Below are 17,243 nucleotides of genomic sequence, written 5' to 3' on the forward strand. Positions count from 1 at the left end.
TAATTGAAAAAAATAAGTTATGTGGAATTGTCAAGTTCACAACTTAATTTTTCAATTACGCATGAAGTTTATTATAGTTTTAAGGCAAGGGGTTTCCTCACTTTTTTTTAAGTTGTCAACTGATCACTGCATGTAATGCCTTGAGTTCTACTGCAACAGTGAATTATAAGTACAATACTAAAATAAGTGCCATGAAACAAAATCACATTAAATTACCAACAACAGACACATTAAGATGGGTTTCATAATGTCAAGTCTTTATTGGTCATGTGCCATATAGCAATAAGATAATGATTAATAAATGACATTAACTACATTCGGCTTCTAAAGTTTTCAGTCATCCAGTACACAGTGGCTCCTACACACTACTAAATGGCAAACAAGGTCACATTCTTAACAGAAATAAAATATTAATGCACACCCTGCCAGATTGAGAAAGCTGCTGGTGGCTTAAGGCATTTTTAAAAACCTAGAGCATTCATACATAAACAGTAGCATTTTAGATGGATTGTTATATATTGGTGTAAAAGTGGGTTGCCTTTTTATGGAGGAATGTTGATCGCACATGCATTACAAAAGTTTGGCAGTGCAGGTTTGAAATTCTTCTTCTTCAAACTGCATTGTGTCGTTACGCTTTCTGCAATCACCTTCAGCCCTCCCAAAAATAATGGAACAATTCCTAAAACGTTCAGATTTGATGCTGATTTTTGTGACTGGGTTACCAGGTCTAGTTAATGAGCATCTGTGAGAATGGAAAGACAAATTTCCAGATTTGCCTGACACTCCCTCGCCGCTAAGTATGCCAATGTCACAGTGTTTATCGGAAAAATTACTTTCGACAGAAAAAGTAGTCCATTCACTTTGCTTTCTATAATACAATTCTTCAACTGAATTAAGCCCAACTATATAAATCCGTTCAAACTATCCATTGAAAGGGTGCAGCAAGTCAGGCTTAACAAATGGCATAGAGGCAAGAGGTAAGTGGTATCAAAACCTGGCAGTGTAGCAGAAGTGTTATACGGATATTTCACTAGCATTTACATTTAATATGTTTATGTTTACCAAAGGGATTTATTGTTGAGCTATGGTTTCACTATGACAGTGGCTTCTTTGCATGAGAGTACACTGAGTGTAGAGAACTAGATTCAAGTATGAAGTTTAGGTGTTCGAGATGCATTGTGATAAGTTGTGTTAGTGACGGCGTTTCCACGCTGTCGATGTGCTTCAGGCATCCATAAGTATAGAAAGATAATGTTGAGATGTTTATATATATTCTAACTTCTAAAGATAGTTAGATTTCTTAACAATTTCAAAACATTTGTTTCTTCCGCCCAAACACAACCAATTCTGGACAAACGCAGAAGCAGCAGGGTATACTGAACTTAAAGCTGGCTCAAAAAAATTCGCCATTTTTTGTTTCCCATTCAAACTTACACTTTCTTTTCACAATACCCATCTACCTATTTCTCAAATAATTCTACCCTATCCATTTTGTTATGACAGTTGATATGGATGAGATGCTGTTTACATACATTTAAGTGCCCTGACTTGATTGGCTTTACAGTATTTGTCAAAATGTTTATTAATCACAAGCATTTTACAGCATGTGAAAGGCTTCAGCAGTGTTGTGTAACATTCTCGTTCCCAGTATTGCCCATTGGCTGGTGAACTAATGCAGCCTTAAGTACTGAGAGGGATGGCAGGCACATTGCTATGAAAGTATTTGTAAACTGCTATTGGACCTACATACAGTCACCATGCAAACAGCAGACACACCTCATGCAGTGAGGATTTGCTATTAGGCTCAAATCCTTGTCATTTTAAAGGGTAAGTGGGTGTGGGTTGGAAGAAATGTTTAAAAATGAACTAAGAGCAGTCTTGGAGAGGAATTTGGCTGAGTGGAGTTTGTATATATTTATAGTTCTGGATTTTTATTTATTTATTGGCAGGAATATATGAGCATGCCGAGAAGTTAACTGGAGTCAAGAAACAGATGCAATTGTTACAAGGGCTGGCATGATGCACAGACAACAATAATTGCTTCGTCATTTCTTATGCTTACATTATAAGACAAGTTTTGTGATGGCTTTTGGAAAAACTGCAGCACAAAAAGCTACCTTCACTGAAGCTAAACACTTAAACATTTCCTTAACGGAGTGTGCTGAGAGAAACCCATTACAGTGCAGTTAACAGGAGCGATATGACTCTGAAACAGTGCATCCACAGAAATATATGCATCAAACAATGTGACACCTGGGGTGTCTTGAGTAGTTAATGGTTTGCTACAGAGGGACTGCTGCCCTGTGACTGAGTGCGAGGCTAATTAGTGGAGAATAAGTTGAAATACACTAGATTCCTCTCTGAGACTCTGTGTGGAGGGGATCTGAGTTATTTGGGAAAAGGAAAGAGAATAATGGAGAAGGCAGAGGGAGGAGAGGATGAAAGTAAGAGGGGTGAGACATTTAGTTTTTCTGGTTGGTGGGATTCAAGTCTCCAGAGTCGATCTTGTCACCCTTCTTGGAGTCGTCAGACTGGGAGGAGCCTTTGACGGATTTGCTGCTCTGCTGATGTTTGTCGTCATCATCCTTGTCCTCTTTCTTTCTGCTCACGCTAGTGCTGCTATACATACGGGACTGGTAGCTGTAGCCGGACATCGAGCCGGGGGTGGGATAGTTGATCCCAGTGCTGATACGTGTCTCCTCCCCTTCCAGCAGTTTCCTGAGACGGGCGATAAAGGAGAGGGTGAACAAAGAGAAGGTGGTGAGGCAGGGTGTGATGGAAAAGGTGGGGTGAAAGAGCAATACATTTCTGTATGAAAATCACATCAGTAGATGTCATAAGAGGAATTCTCACAATTTTCATTTTAGGTATGTTGATAAAAATAGATCAAATTACAGGATGGACATTTCACTAGCATTCACCTACACATTGTCACATGTCACATGTCAGTTGTTTATACCTGTAAGCAGCAATTTCTATGTCAAGAGCCATCTTGACATTCAGCAAGTCTTGGTACTCCCTAAGGTGACGGGCCATCTCATTCTTAGTGCCCCTCAGTTCATTCTCCAGCTGCCCAATTGAATCCTGTGTGATGTTACATGATATAGTTATAATAAAAAAGACTTAATGATTTGATTGGATGATAGACATAAATATTTACACTTAAAAAATAGAGGTTTTCGCAGTGATGCCATAGAAGAACCATTTTTGAGTTCCCCAAAGAACCTTTCAGTGAACAGCTCTCAAAAGAACAATTGTTCTTGGTGTGAAGAGCATTTTAATAATCTAAAGAACACTTTATCCACAATTAAGAATGTTTTGTGCAATGGAAAGGTTCCATGAATTTTAAAGGATCTTTATGGAACATTCAATGCAAAGAAAGAAAGAAAGAAAGAAAGAAAGAAAGAAAGAAAGAAAGATTTTACTGGGTTCCTTTTACATAAATGAAAATGTGCTGCTTGTGGAAAAGCTTTTAGATTTTTCTCATGGGCTAGCACTCATTATTTGCATTATTTAATAACACTTTGTTATCATTATTTTATGATAGGCCGAACTTATATTAAAAGGTTTGGAAAACCTTATAAATAAAATATCTAATACGGGCTTTTGATTTAGTTATGTCTGGGAAGTAGCTAATTTTAGCACCATGGACAGAGCAGTAACATTCACAGTCTGTGGTCACGCCCATTTCACAGGGATCTTTTGTCTGCTGTTTGGTTAACAGAAGCACAAGTTCAATCGCTGATATTTTATTTTTAAAAAACATTTGTTTGGCTATTTATTTGTTTTGGGTTGTTTTAAGAAAGCGCCAGTATCCTCAGTATTTTAATCATTTAAAAAAGTTAAACTCTTTACATGTTTGCCTTAACTCAGATGAACACGCGTAAAATCAAAATTGAGGAAACCAACCTGGTAACCCATGACCTCAGCGTTGTGACTGTCCTCCATCTCACGAATCTGCCTTTCCATTGATTCGTTGGTTCCCTTTAAACTCTCGATTTCAATGGTCTTGGACTGCAACTGTCTCCTGAACTCGTTGAGCTCTTCCCTACTCGCGCGAATGACCTCGTTGCTCTTGTTGGCCTGTTCGCTAAGATCGGCGAACTTGGACTTGTACCACTCTTCAGCGGACTGCAAGTTCTTACTTGCAATCACCTCGTACTGGCCGCGAATCTCCTTAAGGGCGGAGGTAAGGTCGGGTTTAGCCACTTCCATCTCAACGGACACCTGGGCAGCCTGGATCATGTTCATGAGCTCAGCCACCTCCTCCTCATGCAACTTTCTCGTGAAGTTGATCTCGTCCAGAAGGGATTCGATCTTTTTCTCCAGGTCTAGGCGCACCATGGTGGCGTTGTCCACGTCCTTTTTGAAAGCTCTAAGCGTTTGCTCAGCTTCCTCGCGCATTCTCATCTCCTCCTCGAACTTCTCCTGGAGTTTCTGAAGTTCGTCCTCAATGCTGTCGCGCTCGAACATCATCTGATTCTTCTCTGCGTTGAGTTCCTCGAGTTGGGACCTCAGTTCCCGGATCTCCTGCTGGTAGAGTTCGGCCAAACGGGACGGTTCGGTCTGGCGCTGGCGCAGGGTCACGAGTTCGGCTTCCAGCACTTTGTTGTGCTGCTCCAAATTGCGAACTTTATCAATGAACATCGCGAAACGGTCATTGAGACCTTGCATCTGCTCCTTCTCGTTGGTACGGATGATTTTGAACTCATTGTTAAGCGCTGTGCTCTGGGTGAAGTCTAAGCTTTCCAGCGTCAAAGATGGATAGGCAGATCGGGTGGAGCGCTTGTAGGAGCTTGGGATATTGGTGCGGGTCACGGACTGGTTCTTAAACCCGCTCCGGGAGCTGCTCATCCGGGATGGAGAGGCTGAGAAGCGGGTGGAGTCCCCGAAGATCTTCCGGTAGGAAGAGGCAGAGTAGATGTCGGATCCGTAGCTCATCTTGGCGTTTGAAGACAAGAGAGCAGAACACAGGCGGCGTCTCCTTTTATACCAGGACCGTCCCAATCAATAATTTACGGGTCCGTGCTACTCTTCGCATTCAACCTTCCCCACTGCAGATGTTTTAGATGGACAGACCCCGAATAAATCCGACAAATCAGCTGATCTATTGGTTAATTTTAACTTTTAAAAGCGCAAAGAGTGCTTTCTGCCCGTGTTCTGCTAAGTCCTTCGCTGGAAACAGGTCGGCAGCAGCGAGCGGATGGAACTGTCCGTTTTGGCGCAGTGCTGATGTCAACAAAATAGCCTACCTAAATCTATCGTTTATTTACTCACTCACACATCATAACGTCACATATATGGAAAATACCTTATGCCATCCCATCTGTGAAAATAATCACACCTATATCAAGTACACAGACCATACACATATCATAGCACTAACTTGTATTATTATTATCATTAGGCTATTATTATTATTATTATTATTATTATTAGCCTATTTATTGTAAAAATAAGTAAATAAATAAATAATAACAATAATTGCTCAATTGTATTATGTTAATTCACAAATGTATTATAATTATTCTATTAAGATCTGTTCGTAAAATATGTTTGTATGGAAGGTCAAATAGGTCTAATAACGAGTTCATTGAGTTCAGCTTCTGCTACCTACTTCCATGGTTGGTGCAGAGACTTCTGGGAATATAGTAATAATATAAAACGATGATTTATTGCTAATGAAAACCATCACTTTTGTATGTCCAATACGTTTGATCTTTCTATTTAAATTTGTTGGTAGGCTAATTCATATTGTAGATCCAGTTTTTCACTGTGGCATTTTTATTTTTAAATTACTGTAACAAAATTATTAACATTTGTACAGTGTAGATTATAGTAAAAAAAAAAAAAAAAAGTTTCCTTTTGTCCATTTTGAACCGAGTTATAAAAATATTAATGCAACAGAAGTCGACATAAACGTAGTGACTAGGGTTCCTCACATATCAACCAATAAATCACAGATAGCCTGTCACAGATTTAACCTGTCAGTGAATGTCATTATGTTAAACTCGAAACGACTGTAAGTGTAAAAGTAAGATCGGGCTAAACAGCCATCTCATAGCAGTTATACACTGCTGCCATCTGTTGGCTGCTTCGAGATCTCAACAGATTGAAGACAAACGAACAAGGTTAATTTTGGCAAACGTACCATGTCTTGTGTGGCCTTCATATTTAGACAGTATTTGTGATACCTTTTTTTTCTTTTTTTTTCTGAGATTGTAAATTTGGGTTGACAGGAATTTTGTTTTTAATGCACCACATGAACTCACGAACTCCACAGTAAGAGTATGATGGGGCATATAGGGCTCTACAATAAAATAAAATGTATTAAATAACACCATACAAGATACATTTTAGGTTATTTACAGTTTTTCTCAGTCGCTTTGGTACATTTCTTGAATCATCCTTAAGATTTGCAAACCAGTAGGTGCATTTTTCAAAACAATTTGTACAAACAGAACCACACAATGGATTACTTGCAAAAGCCTGTAACTTGCTCAGAATCTTTAGTCCATCTCTTAAAAGTAAGTATTTATTATGTCAATAAACATATCCGTGGCCTCAGAATGACAAGTCCTTGTGTCATTGCTCACAAATAAAATAGGCAAATGCTTAGTCATGTTGTCAATATAACTGTGTACTCGTCAGTATTTTCAGATGAAAACTATATTGATTGCAAGAGACTGGACAGGATTCACAGTTACATTTGTATTGTTGGTCTGCCAATAAATTACAGTACAATGTCACTGCGATATAAAGAAAAAGACAATACATATATGTGACCCTGGATCACAAAACCAGTCACAAGTAGCACGGGTGTATTTGTGGAAATAGCCAACAATACATTGTATGGGTCAAAATTATTGATTTTTCTTTTATGCCAAAAATCATCAGGATATTACAGTTTTTCTCAGTCACTTTGGTACATTTCTCAGATCAGAAATGAAATTCTCAAAACTACTTGTTCAACCTCCACATCATCATCTAGTCACAAAATGTATTAGTTCTCTGTGCAATAGTCTTACCCCTCAAAACATCTAGTCATTAGTTCATCGTATAAGTCATTAAATGCAAAATGGTTGATCTAGTTGTCATAAACTGTCAAGCATATTTTCTACACATTAGACTTTTTGTAAATGTGCCATGCATTGATGAATTGTGCAGGTGAATCTTGACTTTCACTAATGAAGAGAATGTAGATCAACCAATGAGAAACCAGTTCTCTGAAATAGCTCAAAGTTGCATCTCATGAACCTTCAATTGGCAAGCATATACACAGTGCTGCATGCAAAAGCAAGATCTGCCTAAGAGGTCTTTCCTGTGTTTGCCTTTCTAATGTTGTATTTTCGCCTTTGTGCCCCTATTTCTTTTTCTTTTCTATCACAATAATATTGTAATGGTTTTTTTTCAGACCACTAGTAAAAGTGTAACTGTGAATCCTATCCAGTCTCTTTCAATCAATAACTCACGTACAGTAGTGTGTAAATTTGTACTTTTGAAATGGATATGGCATACAGAAGAAGCGCAGCTTTGTACATTTCAATACAGTAACTGTCATCCAAACTGTTGCGTTTACATCAGGTAATACTAACAGAGTGCAGTGTTTTATTGACAACATGGATAAGCATTTTGACTATCTTGTTGTGGTAACACAAGGACTTTTCATTCCGATGGCATTGATATGTTCATTGACATGAATGCTTACTTTTGAGAGATGGACTAAAGATTTTGAGTAAGTTACAGGCTTTTGCAGGTAATCCAATGTGTGGTGCTGTTTGTGCGAATTGTTTTGAGAATGCACACACTTCTTTGCCAATATTAAGGATGATTTGAGAAATGCACCAAAGCGACTGAGAAAAACTGGATGTAAAGATCATGTTCCATGAAGATATTTTGTAAATTTCCTGCCGTAAATATATAAAACATTTATTTATGTGAGTGAATGCAGCACAATCGTGAACATAAATGGACAACTTTAAAGGCGATTTTCTCAATGTTTAGATTTTTTTGCACCCTCAGATTCTAGATTTTCAAATAATTGTGTATCGGCCAAATATTGTCCTATCCTAACAAACCATACATCAATGGAAATCTTATTTATTCAGCTTTCAGATGATGTATAAATCTCAATTTCAGAAAAATTCACCCATTGTGGTCCAGGGTCACATATATATAGGCCTATATATATAGTCAAGTCAAGTCAAGTCAAGTTTATTTATATAGCGCTTTTCACAATACAGATTGTATCAAAGCAGCTTCACAGTATTAAATTAAAATAATACATCAATGCTTGTTTCTAGTGGAAAACGTCCACGTTTGGTAATGCTGATCAATAGTATTGTTGATTGATTAATTAAATCAAATATCCCCAACTGAGCAAGCCAAAGGCAACAGTGGCAAAGAACCGAAAAACTCCATCAGGTGACCTAATGGAGAAAAAAAACCTTGGGAGAACCCAGGCTCAGTCGGGGGCCAGTTCTCCTCTGGCGTTTATGAACTGTACACACACATATATATAAATATATATATATATATATATATATATATATATATATATATATATATATATATATATATATATATATATATATATATATACTGTGTGTTTGTGTGTTTCATTACAGTAAGTATACAGTGTTACAGTATAGTGAACATTGTCTGATTACATGTTCTGTCTACAAACGTTTGAATGATTGAGGAGACGGTTGTTCTCCCAACATTCAGCTGCACCTTTCAACCCGCCTCGGCCGTAAGGTCATGATTGAGAACATGGTCCACAATAGGACAATAGAAACATCTCTACAATCTTGGCCTTTTCTACCTCTTCCTCTGTTTTGCCTCCACACCCTTCCACCACACTTACTTACTCCACTTCTTTTTCCCGACTGTTGACCCTGTTTGTTTCATTGTTGTTCTTCCATTGTCAGAATTTGTAACACTAAGTTGTCCACTGTATATATACTTGCCAAATAAAGTTTCATGAGATGCACCTCTGAGCTATTTTAGAAAACTGGTTGATCATTGGTTGATCTAATGCTTTACATTTCCCTTCATTAGTGAAATCAAGATTCACCTGTGCAATTCATCACTTTAGGACAAAAAAAAGTTTGATAGAGATTTATGGCAACTAGTTCAACCATTTTGCATTTAATGACTTACGCAAGGAAGTGGTACCAAGATGTCTTGAGGGGTATGACTATTCAACAGAGAACCAGTATAATATATTTTGATCAACATGACATAAGCAATTGATAATGTAGGAAACAGCAGACAGTTGTACATAATCAGTTGCATGAATGTACCAAAGCATTTGAAATTTGTTCAAAAGAATGAGAAATTGCTTTTATCATGTGCCCAAGTGACTAGATGATGTGGAGGTTCAACACAAAGTTTTGAGAATTTCAGTTGTGATCTGAGAAATGTACCAAAGCAACTGAGAAAAACGTAATAAAATCTTCTAACAAAATATTGAAATATTAATGAATATGATTGAATCTACCTGACTATAGCTACACAAATAATAAATGTAATCATTAAATCAAATTTGCTCTTAAACTTTTGTACTCCATTTTTTTCCAACTTTTATAACGGTGTGAGGTTAAAGATGATTAAAGCAATTAACCCAATTTACCACCAATGAAATATTGAAATAGACACTGAATTATATTTATTTAATATGTCAAATGTTTGTAAAGTGATGTAACCTACAGCCATGAACCTTTTATGCTTAAATATTTAACTGATTGAATTATGGTTTTAATGTTCATTTTTAGTTGCTGTCACGTTCTTTTTTTCTTTTTATATTTTATTTATTTTTTTGTCTGTGGGATACCATGAAAATTAGTGTTAGTTCAATAACTTACCTTTCTTCAGCTGTTCTGAAACCAAAAACGGAGTTTCCCATCTCAGGGTAAATCAACTCAGAGTTTAAGTTTTAACTCAGAGTTGGTTGAACCTCCTTATTGAAACAGGCCCCAGGTAATGTAAATGGTATGAACCATTTCAGGGGTGGCCAAAATTACGATTTAAAAGACGGACGGACGGACGTTTTGTCTAACAACAACATTGAACAGAGACAGCACAGTATAATGACAAACAGTGTCATCATGTACAATACACAGGAGACCATTTGAGAAAACATCTGACAGGTGCTGTGTGATGATAAAATAAATATCTAAATATATATGTGGTGAACATACAGTCATGTGAAAAAGAAAGGACACTCTTTAGAATTGTATGGTTTTGCGTATCAAAACATAATAAAAATCATCATGATGTTGTTGTTATGGTTTGTGTTTGTTTGTTCACTTTAGAGTTTGTTTTTGATCTGTTGCTCATGTCTGTTTCTAGGTTGGTTTTCAGTCTGTTAATTGGTTCACTTCTCTCCCTGTTTGTCACTATGGTTTCTAATTGATTGTCAGTTCTGTCCAGGTGAGTGTTGGTAATTAGCTCCTCAGTTTCTGTCTATTTAAGCCCTGTGTCTCAGTTCTTTGTCAGTTCTGCGTTGTGTCAAGTTGGTTGTTCTGTTCATGAGATTCTGTTTTGGAAGTTTTGAGTTTGTTTTTGAATAAAACAGCTGCACTTAGATCCTGTTTCATCTCTGTTGCAACCAGCCTGTGACAGTTAGCAGTTCTTAAATACAACCTCAGATGAACAACAACACATGACATATTACACAGTGTCATTATTTATTTGACAAAAATAAAAACAAAAAGACAAACTAAGTAAACCCTATGATTCAATTGCTTGTAGAGTCTCTTTTAGCAGCAATAAGTTGAATGAATAATTTTCTGTATGACAGTATCACTCTCTCGCATCGTTCTGGAGGAATTTTGGCCTGCTCTTCTTTACAACGATGCTTCAGTTCATTGAGGTTTGTGGGCAGTTGGGTTGAGGTCTGGACTTTGACTGGGTCATTGCAACAACTTGATTCTTTTCTTTTTCAGCCATTCTGTTGTAGATTTGTTTGGGATCATTGTCCTGTTGCATGACCCAATTTTGGCCAAGCTTTAGCTGTCAGACAGATGGCCTCACATTTGACTCTAAAATACATTGGTATAAAGAGTTTAATTTAGTTTAGTTTAGTTTAATTTTATTTGCACAAATGTTAAATGTATACAATAAGAGCAAGAAAATGCAATCCAAATACTGTGCAGGGAGAGGCAGAAAATCCAAAAGGGCTTATTTAAAGCCTCTCCTTAAAGGGTTAGTTCACCCAAAAATGAAAATTCTGTCAGTAATTCCTCACCCTCATGTTGTTCCAACCCTGTCAACTTTAAACAACAAGGAAAAAAAGAAACTTTAAAATTAAAGAAAGAGCTAAACTATAATAACAATATATAAATGTATATGACAGAATCAAATGAATTACAACATATATCGAACCCTGTATGGCTCATAAATGCATAAACAACAACAACGGAAAGCAACAATGAAATGATCCTTTATACATCTTTTATAATATATTGAAGATGAACATTTTCTTGCTAGATGGGATAAACCATTCCATAATTTAATACCCCTAAATCTTATTGAGTATTGACCTCTACAACTGAGAAATTTTTGAAGATAAAAATTAAGTAACAGTGAACCTGTGAATTTACTTTAAAATACATCTTAAATTGCTCTGGAATGTTACCTTCACTTGAATATATCTTATAAATAAAAACACATATTTGAGAAATATTGATATCATAAATATTAAGAACTTGAAGTGTCTGAAATAAAGGCGCAGATGAGGTATATGCATTTGATCGAGTTGCAATCCTAACAAAATGTTTCTGAGTAGTAGGAAAAGTGTTTGCCCAAACAATGTTACAATATGAGAGATATGGATAAATTAAACTACACTGAAAAAAATTTGGAGTAGGATTTACTTGAAAAAAGCTAGGCAACTTTTTCCACTCAGAAAATGCTAGTAAATTTACAAAGATTTGCCAAGTAAAAACCTAAACATATTCATCAGTAGCTTTAATTAGAAATCTTTAAGTTAAATTTACTTGGAATATGGAATTAAGTAAACTTTACTTAACCTAGTTAAGTGAAAGTAACACAGAAAATAAGTAATTTTAACTTGGCTAGTAAAAGATTGATTAATATCGATTTAGTTGAAATTTCTTTTGCATTACATTTCACTCAAACAATATTATTGAATTATACCAGTCATTTATAGTATGTGCTTTACTTAGATTATCTAAGTAATTTATACTACAGCATGTCAGATGTTAAGCATCATGTGAATGCAAAGACCTCAATACTTGGTAGACAATACACAATGACGGTAACATTTGATGGATCGTTTTTTGTGTTTGAATGTGTCATTTTGAGCAGAAAATTTACTCGAAATGTCACAAAATGGCAAGTTACTAATCCTGACAACAAAAGCAATGATAAAACAATGTAAATACAGCTGGAAACCAGTGAAAAAATAACCTCATTAATTATTCAAGGTCCAGTGCATGATGGGAACCCCAGTATCAGAAAAGCTGAGTCATTTTTACTTAATTTTATTGAGTTGATATTTATGCTTTCATTTCTACTCGTACTGATATGGAATTTACTTCGTTTTTTTAATTCTTGCCTGAACTAACTTTTTCATGTAAATTACATTGTTTTTTTTCAGTAGTATTTACTTCACCAAAAAAACATTTTTTACAGTGTATAGTAAAGAGTAAGAAGACATTCTGTAGTAACAAGATGCCTAACTCTCCTTATTATACCGGTAGATTTATGTATTTTTCCGCTTACATAGTCAGCGTGTTCCCTCCAACTCAGGCTCTCGTCAACAAAAACTCCTAGGAATTTTGTAGTTGACACTTGAGGCACCTCAATGGACTCAATTATATTTTTTGATAAATCCTTAGGATATAATTTTTTAACACTAAAAATAATAAAATTAGATTTATTAATATTTAAAGATAATATGTTTAAATTAAACCAATTAGCATAATCAATTAAACTATCATTTACATTCTTAATCAATAAATTAAAATTTGAATGAGAGAAAACTAACGTTTTATTGTCAGCAAACATTATTGGAGTAAGAATATTTGAAACATTTGACAAATCATTTATATAAATGAGAAATAGTAAGGGTCCAAGAATGGACCCCTGAGGAACCCCACAGAGTAATCTTTCTTTGCTAGAATAGCAACCCTTAAAGCAAACAAACTGTCTTCTATTAAATTTTTTATTTTTCAGCCGTTTGTATGTAATATCATGACAAACATTTATACAGCTTTTCCAATAAAATGAAATAATTAACTGTATCAAAAGTTTTTGACAGATCTATACTAATCGTAAAGATCATACTACATGTAAATTCACGGTTTTCAAGTGCAAGGTTAACCTTGTCAATCAGGTGAAGCAAAGCATAAGTAGAGTAATTTGAACGGAAACCATATGAATATATATTTAAAAACAAAAACACAACAAAATTACTAAAACTTAAATTAAAACAGAAAGCAGAAATATTAATGTTAATACAAACTTTAGTAGTATCTCGATACTAACAAAAATAAAAATATTAAAAATATTTAATAAATAAAAACAACATACCCTTTGGCAAATTTGGAAACACTTATAAGGTCTCATTTCTAGTTAACAGGAACTAACAATATTTCAGCAGGCAGCATTTATTAGTCTTAGTTAATGTTCATTTCAACATTTACTAATTCATTTTAAAATCAAAAGTTGTAGGCCTAGGCCTATCTGTTAACACTAGTTAATGTCCTGTGAACTAATGATAACATAAACAACCTCATAACCCTAACAGTTGTATTTTTATTAACCAACATTAACAAAGATTAGCCTGATAAATGCTGTAAAATTATATATTGCTCATTGTTAGATCATATTAGATAATGCATTAACTAATGTTAACATATTGTTAAGTGTTATCCAAATTTCTAATAGGCTAGTTAATTCTAATAATGATGAACAATATTTGTTATACAATTTATTAATCTTGGCTAATAAAAAATATGGGAACTCTTTATTTTACTTATTTACATATTTTTACATAGGCTATTTAACATGCATTCTTGTTAATATGTTGCATGAATTTACTAGTAATAACAGTAAATTATGCTTAATTACATGCAACTAACCCTCAACCAAACCCTAATCCTACCATAACCCTATAGTAATTGATAATTACACTCTAACAATGACACTTAACTAATGTGTAACCAAGATTATAAATATGGTTCATAATAGGCCTATTTCTTAAAGAAATAATTTATGCTATCGTTCACAGCAATTTAGATGTGTATATAAAATATGATCATCCTTTCATGTAAAAATAATTATTAAAGCTATGTGAAAATGATAGTTTTTGAAAATAAAATATTATTTTTTAAAATATTTAGTTTCAATTGTTTTTTTCCAAGTATAGTACTAGTTTCTTTTTAAAATGTAATCAATTTTTATTTATTTAGTCAGTTCAATCTTACTTGTTTGTGTTGTTGTTGTTGTGTTTTTTTGTGTGTGTGTGTTTTTACATTTTTCCACAGCTTTTCCACTGACGCCCAGCACTCCCTTTTGTGGCCTCCTTTTGAAAACACCTAAATATGTTTACTAGATTTAGTTAGCTCATTTAAACTATTGCGTTACACCTTAAAGTATTACCGTAAGCAATCAGGTAAACAATGATCTGCCAGTAGACCAACCATCTTCAAGAGTCTGCCTGTCCCGCCTTCGCATTTCGCCGTCTCTGATGTGTTGACAGGTTTCGCTCCTCCTCCTCCTCTTCTGGATGTAGCACAGCGCAAGCACCGCCTCGTCCTGCCCCTCAACAACTGCTTACAACACGGTTATGAAAAGACGAGCTTTTGATTCACATTAACAGTAAGACTTGCAGCTTCACTTTGAGTAGCTACTGCAGCGATTTCTGTCTTATTTATAGGTTATTTCCTGAAGCGATCGCGGTTTACAGCGCTGCCGGTGCACTTGAGCTTTTTGTGCATTGACGGAAGGTGAGTGAGCGAATCGGGTTGAACTTACAGTTGTTGTTAATGTCAACGGTCTGTTTGTAGGCTTTGTGTGAATGTCTATTCGCTACTGTTAAACAGATCGGTGATGTTTGATGCTCTGCGCGAAGCTCAAAATGATGTTTAGCAGTGCGCTGTGTGCTTCAGTCAGGATCTGACGAACTCCAGTCAAAATATATTTTACCACAGCGTAAATAAACAAGATACCAGACGCGATACCGAATATCATGAATGCTCAACGTTAATACATCCTTTACACATCAATACTGGTTGATTGTCAAGCTCTATTTCAGCCATTTTCGTGGGAAATTCTATCGCTGCTTGGCCTTAGCCAGCCCATATAACGTCCTCGAGGGCTTTGTCCTTGTTTTTAGCTGCTGAATGTAACTTTTTGTGGTTATGATTGTGCAAAAAAGCATCTAAATAGGGCAAGCAACAAATTGGTTCAGGTTAGTTGCTTAAATTAGTAAGTTTTCATCTCCAGTGTTTTAACTGCTGCTGTAAGATTTTGTAAGGAGGTAATGACTTGGAATAACATTTCGAAACTAAATCTGGGTCAAACTATTAGAGTTTTGGGAATACCTAAACTGTACTATTTGTGAAAAAGAGTTTAATATTGCGCAATATGCTACCCGCTGCAAGGTTACCAAAACCCATCCACCTCCAACTTCTCCCATGACAGCTGAACATCCTGCCAATATAAACAACTTTCAGAAAAAAAAGGGTTTTCTTTTTTTTGTGTCTATTTGGTGTTCAATGATCAAAAGGTCTCAAAAAAGAAGAACAACCTTCTTTCTTTTTCTGGTTTTCCCAAATATTCTTATGCAAATCCGTCTGATAGACCACACAAAGCCATTAGCCTAGCTGCCTGCTTGGGGTAGCCTATGTTTTTGCTTTTAAAATAAATGTAAGAGTTTTAACCTACTTTTTTTGGATGGAGGACTTTTTTTTCTGTTGTATAGGACATGGAGCATGTCTAAATATTTAAAAAAGAGAAAGAATGATAAAATGCATTTCTAAAAAGCAAGCTGTCCTACATCTGAGAAAAATGATGTCAGCACCGCCTGGAGTTCTTTTCAAACCGTACTGTCTCACTGACATCCCCTTTTCCCTCAACATTAGGATCATAATATAGACGGCTGGTGGGAAAAACTCCTTCCTTTGCCCTTAAGGTCTCCAGCTTGTTTGTGCAAGTCAGCCTTTGTGAAGGCCACTGGCCCCAGTTTGCTGACTCAAGCTTCTATGCTGCATTTCATTCATCTTGCTTCAATAGTTTGGATGGTGCTTAATTTTCTTTTCTGAAGTGTAATTTAACGTCTTTCAAGAGAAAGAGGGTAGAACATATTAGGTTGTCTGTGTTCTGCTTGCTTGCTTTCATTTTGCTCGCATACTTAAACTGTTTCCATACCAAAAATGAAGTATTTTAGACACATATTGTGAAACTAATTAGGAAGACACTTCTTTACCAGAAGTTTTGAAAATATAATACAAGACGTAGGCTACTACCTGTCAAGCAATAAACAAAAAATCGATTTCACAATGACTCTTGCTGTTTTTTGGGGTTTTTTTTACAGTATGTGAGAAACAGTCAGACAAAGCATTTCAAGGTTTAATGCTTTCTATTTAAATTCCTCAGATAATTAAATCAGTCAGCTGTTATTATTGTCTTTCTTGATTCTGATCCAATTAGATTAGAAGTTGGCACATAAGCGGGCCCAGAAGTTGTGTATTGGCTTGCTTAATAGGTGATAGAATCTACAGATAATAACTAATACAATCAAAGAAATCTAAGTGCATTCATTCTTTAATGGAATCTTTTGGTGCCTAAGATAGATAAGAACAGAGAATCACTTAAAATGCATTGCTTGAGGTTTTTCTATTTCTGTTTTTTTTTTTTCTTCTTGAAATGTTTAATAGGTCTTTTAAATCTCTTTACAGACTCAGAACTGACAAATTTAATGATGACGACATCATGGAGTGACCGACTTCAGGACTATGCAGACCTTCCGGCAAACATGGATGGCCTGGCAATGAAGAAATACAGGAGAGAGGCCTACCATAGGTATGAAAGAAGAACAGACTGACTGTATTGTATAATGACTAAGGCTTCCTTTTGAAGGAAATAGCATTTTGAATATTTACACAGATTTCACTTTAATTCTTTCTATTTAGAGTGTCATTTGTTTGCAATCCACTCATTTTAGAAGAGCCCATTGAGTCTCAGAGTGTATAATAGTTATATTTGTATAC

The 17,243-nt window shown here is 35.5% G+C and overlaps 2 protein-coding genes across 3 annotated transcripts in view; one reads left to right on the forward strand and one right to left on the reverse strand.

Moving 5' to 3' along the window:
• Window positions 1-236: 236 nt before the first annotated feature.
• Window positions 237-5,371, reverse strand: inab (internexin neuronal intermediate filament protein, alpha b). Its single transcript, XM_084107145.1, has 3 exons — window positions 3,910-5,371; window positions 2,960-3,084; window positions 237-2,718 (listed from the first exon to the last, which is right to left on the reverse strand). Exons 1-3 carry the CDS (start codon window positions 4,939-4,941, stop codon window positions 2,463-2,465), a joined length of 1,413 nt encoding a protein of 470 aa, XP_083963271.1. The 5' UTR covers window positions 4,942-5,371; the 3' UTR covers window positions 237-2,462.
• Window positions 5,372-14,734: 9,363 nt separating this feature from the next.
• nt5c2b (5'-nucleotidase, cytosolic IIb) overlaps window positions 14,735-17,243 on the forward strand; it is a 33,679-nt gene continuing 31,170 nt past the window's right edge. Inside the window, exons 1-2 of one of the 2 annotated variants that reach the window (XM_084107137.1) lie at window positions 14,735-14,850; window positions 16,932-17,055. In XM_084107137.1, coding sequence (XP_083963263.1) covers window positions 16,952-17,055 — 104 coding nt within the window. In that variant the 5' untranslated portion in view covers window positions 14,735-14,850; window positions 16,932-16,951. Of the gene's footprint in view, window positions 14,979-16,931; window positions 17,056-17,243 lie in introns of both variants that reach the window. The other variant, XM_084107138.1, reaches the window with a different exon arrangement.

The sequence above is a fragment of the Abramis brama genome (genome assembly GCF_963993115.1).
Source record: "Abramis brama genome assembly, chromosome: 2".
In the NCBI taxonomy this organism is placed as follows: Eukaryota; Metazoa; Chordata; class Actinopteri; order Cypriniformes; family Leuciscidae; genus Abramis; species Abramis brama.